General features: G+C 23.8%; 1 protein-coding gene across 1 annotated transcript in view; it reads left to right on the top strand.

Annotated features, from left to right (window-relative positions):
- The window catches only part of LOC100570105 (kelch-like protein 3), an 8,019-nt gene extending 7,044 nt beyond the window's left edge, over positions 1-975 (top strand). The window contains exon 3 of the mRNA XM_029492728.1: positions 938-975. Within this exon, the coding sequence (XP_029348588.1) occupies positions 938-975 (38 nt within the window). The remainder of the gene's footprint in view (positions 1-937) is intronic.
- The last annotated feature ends 3,967 nt before the right edge of the window (positions 976-4,942 follow it).

Raw genomic sequence — 4,942 nt, forward strand, 5'->3', positions numbered from 1 at the left:
TAAGCCATAATGTTTATTATATTGTTGTAGGTATATCAGCAAAATCTATATAACTACTATATACATAATATATTTAGGTGTTGTGGGGAGTGATGAATTCATTGATTGTTCAATGATTTATTTATTTAATTTGGTTGTTTGAATAAACGATAATTATAGGTCCTTGCCATTTTCATAAATGTTAATTTTTTCATTATAAATACATGATAAAATTTTGAAACATTACGTAAAAATTCTGGATTACTCACATTCTATCAATGCTGGACAAGTTATAGATATTTTTTAACTCAGTTAAGTTAATTTAACTATAGGTTAGGTTTATACAACTCTAGTGTACTTAATTATTTTCCAAAACTAAACTATAGACTATAGATGCTTATTATATATTACACAGTATTTCCATCTATGTTAGATTCAAATGATATACATTTTTAACTTTAAACAATCCACGGTAAATATTTTTTGACATGGAAACGAAATAGACTGAAACAGTGAAATATAATAAAATTAAAAACAAAATAAATTAACTTAACTTACTTCTTAAAATGAAAAATTAATTCGTTCATATCGCGTTAATTAAAAAAGAAATTTGGTAAGTTAACAGTTAAGTTAATGACAAGCCAAAAGTAATACTAGTTAAGTTAAAAAGTTAAAATAAAATACACTTTTTTACTTAACTTTAACTTTTTAACTCGTTATTGTCCATCCTTGCATTTTACACGTTCGTTTTCCTAACGTAGTTATCGAGAATATAACGATATGTAGGTTTAAATTTGTTTTAGTAAGCAGGGTCATGAATCGTCGTAGTTTGAAATAGTAATTCTTTAAATTTTCATTGAATATAATTATCTGACGATTATTGTCAAGCTTTAAAAATCACCATAGGTTAAAAATTTAAATAACATATTTACCTATTTATAATCAACGCGCGTTTTAGTTAACACTGACATCAATCGAAAAAGTGAGAATGAATAATTGAGATCATATTGAATTTAATGAATTTACATTACTACAAAAAAGACATTGAACCAACGTAATATTTAAACAAAACATGTTTGAATTAACACAGCATTGTTTTAAGCAAAAACGAAAAGAGATAGGGAAACATAAATTAAATTGGTCTTCATAATGACCTAAATACGGGTATTTTTTATTCGTCAAAAACACGAATTCCAAAGGTTTTTTTTTTAAACTTTTTCGAGTTCAACGCATTTTTAAAAACAAAACTTAAATATTAATTTTTCGGCAATATAAAAACCGTTCTTAAGAGAAAGCTACTAAATGTTGCACACACCGTTTTATAAACGTATAACGTATAAACATTATAAATTGGTCTAATAAGCCATAATTAAGAATAATATTATGTCTATCGTCTTTGGTAATAGGTTAAGTAGCTATGAGTTATTATACATACTTATAAATTTTAAAATGTTGGTAATATGTAATATTACTGTCAATCTATAAATATAAATAATTTGTAAAATTGGTCCAAGTACATATAATAAATATTACATCTGATATATATTATTATATGGTATAATAAAATAGTTTTTTTGTATAACCATTTTTTTTTTATTTATCATTATATAGGTTTTTTTATTATTAAAAAAGCATAATAATTAAGATCTATACATTAATGTTTGTATTATAGGTATTTTTTTTATAGTTTAAAAACATTGTGAATTAGTGACCTAAATAATATAAATATATAATATATTAGCACGTTGACCGCCATGAGCTCTTGTATGAGATCTCACCAGTTTACTCCCTGCCGCCACGGGGTTTTTTCATAGGTTTACTTCACAACAGTTTTGACGATTCAAACAAAAATTGATAAAAAAAAACTAATAATGATATCTGCATGCTTGTTACACCATCTGAAAGTGGCAACACTGTACTTTTCAAATCCGACGAAAAAGTACCGAATATTGAGACTCCTTAGGAGATCTCACTAAAATCGATTTCAGTGAGATCTCATATGGAGTCTCAATATTCAGTACTAGTAATTTTTTTGAGATCTCAAATAAAATCTCATGGCAGGCAATTTAAATTTTCAAAAAAAACCTTGGCAGCCAAGTTGTTAAAACGATTTTCTAATGATAACACTGTGCTCAAAATATTCATCTCTTAAATATGATAGGTATAATGCGATATTACTATACGATAATGTATATGTATGTGCGAAGTATTTGTGCGATACATTTTCAGTCATGTGTAATGTAATTTATAAACGTGTATAAAACATTAAAGTTAAATAATAAAATCAAAAAATATATAATTCTTAATTATTTACATATAAATATAAAATTACATGATTATAAAATAGTATTAAAATATAATATTATAAAAAGTATTTAAAAACTAAGACATATTATTTTTCTGAATTGAAATTTATAAATACATACATGTTATTTAAATTGTGATTTTGAAAATTATATCGTATATTCGTATGCAGCTACTGTTCGTATATTAAATACGTTTACCGACTAGCCATAATACAGAGCAGAGATACCACCTCCACGTCAATGTAGCGAAATTGCATATACACAGCGCCGGCTAATAGATGTTAATACTATAATGATTAAACTGATTAAAATAATATTAATAATATTATATGAATGTAACAATTAAAATTGATTTTCAGACCATAAAGTTCTTTTTCATGTTTAAATTTTAGACTCAACACAGCTCATTATACGTGAAATATATTAATATTATACCATGTCCACTGATTTTATTTCAACAGAATTTATTAGTAAAAATATTTAATCAAATACAATTTTTAAAAACCGGATAAGTGGGTGTCATTTTAGGACAGTAAAAATTCTTAGATTTTCTTCAATTTAATAATTTAATTTAATAAAAAAAGTGAATCTAGTTGGTACTTTGGATGGTCAAAAGTAAAATTTCCCAGTTGAGAAAATCGATTTTGGTTTTTGGTGCAACTCTAAAACAAATAACCGAAGGTACATGACGTTTTGACTGAATGTTTATATTAGCATTTTCTATACACCATAACATTTTTCAATATTTTGATTTATTTTGAGTTGTTAACGGACATTTTCAGTTTCCATTTTTTTAGTTTTTTTTTTTTAAATATCAATACAATTTTATATGGTGGGTTCAAAAAGCTGAAAATTTAATAGAAGGTTCCTATTATATTGTTTTAAAGCCAGATGAAAAAAATTAAAAATCCATAGTCACAATTTTTTTATTATAAGCATCTATAGTTCAAATATTGACAAAATACGTAAAAATGACAAAAATTTGCAAATTATTTAGAAATTCATGAAAAATTTTCTTTTTAAATCTAAGATTTGAAAATGTAATACAAGATTCCTCATATGTTTGTCTATCTTTTTCAAAAAAAAAAAAATGTATAGGTACTAGAAAGTCAAATTACATTTTTATAATTGTTTGAAATTCATATTTATACAACAATTAATATTCACACTATTTCTTGTAAGGATTTTCTTATTTTATTGTAATTAAAAAACGAACGATTGTAGATAATTGAAAATTTCTATGAATGATATTATTAGCATTATCTAAGATGCTAAATCTAATACGATGAAGTTTTGAAAATAGTTCGACTCTTTTTGAGCAGTTTACGGACATTGTCAGTTTTCAATTTTTTTAGTTTTTTTTTCTATAAATATCAATAAAGTTTTATCTGTAGGGCCAAAAAGTGTATAAAATTAATACAAGGCTCCAAATATATTGTTACAAATTCTGTTGAAAAATATTAAAAATACATAGGCACAATTTTTTTTTATAAGCAATTATATAGATCGAATTTTGACATAATGTATCAAATTTAAAATTGAATAATTATTTCATAGTTAAAAATTTATAAAATGTTCAACTTTTATATCTAAAGATTGAAAATTTAAAACAAGATTCCACGTAAATAGTTAATTCTGTTACCAAAAAATCTAAAAAACACATAAGCACAGTTTATTTTTATAGTAATTTTAAGTTCAAATTTGGACGAAATTACATATTAAAAAACATGGAATAAATATTTTATTTATTTTGTTGTGATTGTAATGATTGTATATAATACATTTTGAAAATAATTTGACTCTTTTTGAGCTGTTTACGGAAAATTGTCAGTTTACAATTTTTTTAGTTTTTTTCTTCTATAAAAATCAATTAAGTTTTATCTGTTGGGCCAAAAGCTGTAAAAATTAAAAATTTAATACAATGCTACTGAAATATTGTTACAATAGCAGTTAAAAAATATTAAAAATACATAGCACAATTTTTTTTTATAAGCATTTAAAGATCGAATTTTGACAAAATTTATCAAATTTAAAATTGAATAATTATTTCGTAGTTAAAAATCTATAAAATGTTTGTTAGTTAAAAATTTATAAAATGTTCAATTTTTATATCTAAGGATTGAAAATTTAAAACAAGATTCCACGTAAGTAGTTAATTCTGTTACCAAATAATCTAAGAAATACATAAGCACAGTTTGTTTTTATACTCATTTAAAGCTCAAATTTGGACGAAATTACATATTAAAAAACCTGGAATAACTATTTTAGTTATTTAGTTGTGATTGTTTAATATTATTCGTGGTCGAGGAATGACCTCGGGGTTTGAAGGAATTGCCTTTGCACAACTCCTTAAGAATAAAACTTTGTACTTTTGGAGTGTATCTTGTATCATAGAGTAGGTCACTAAAATGCATACTGCATGCCTGCATATTGTAAACAAACGTCTAAAAAAATGTATAAACATCCTCATGTTTTATTTTGTAGCTCAAATTTTTATTACCAGAAATAAGATAATTATTACAAATTTATAAAGAATATTATTCATTTTTAATAAAACATATAAAAACAATATTTAAAAGATAAAATAATAAACTGTGTAACTTGCATTAAAAACACATGTTTTGTGTGAATAGTTAATAATTAGTAAAAACAATATG

Source organism: Acyrthosiphon pisum, unplaced genomic scaffold (genome assembly GCF_005508785.2).
Source record: "Acyrthosiphon pisum isolate AL4f unplaced genomic scaffold, pea_aphid_22Mar2018_4r6ur Scaffold_72;HRSCAF=421, whole genome shotgun sequence".
Taxonomy (NCBI): Eukaryota; Metazoa; Arthropoda; class Insecta; order Hemiptera; family Aphididae; genus Acyrthosiphon; species Acyrthosiphon pisum.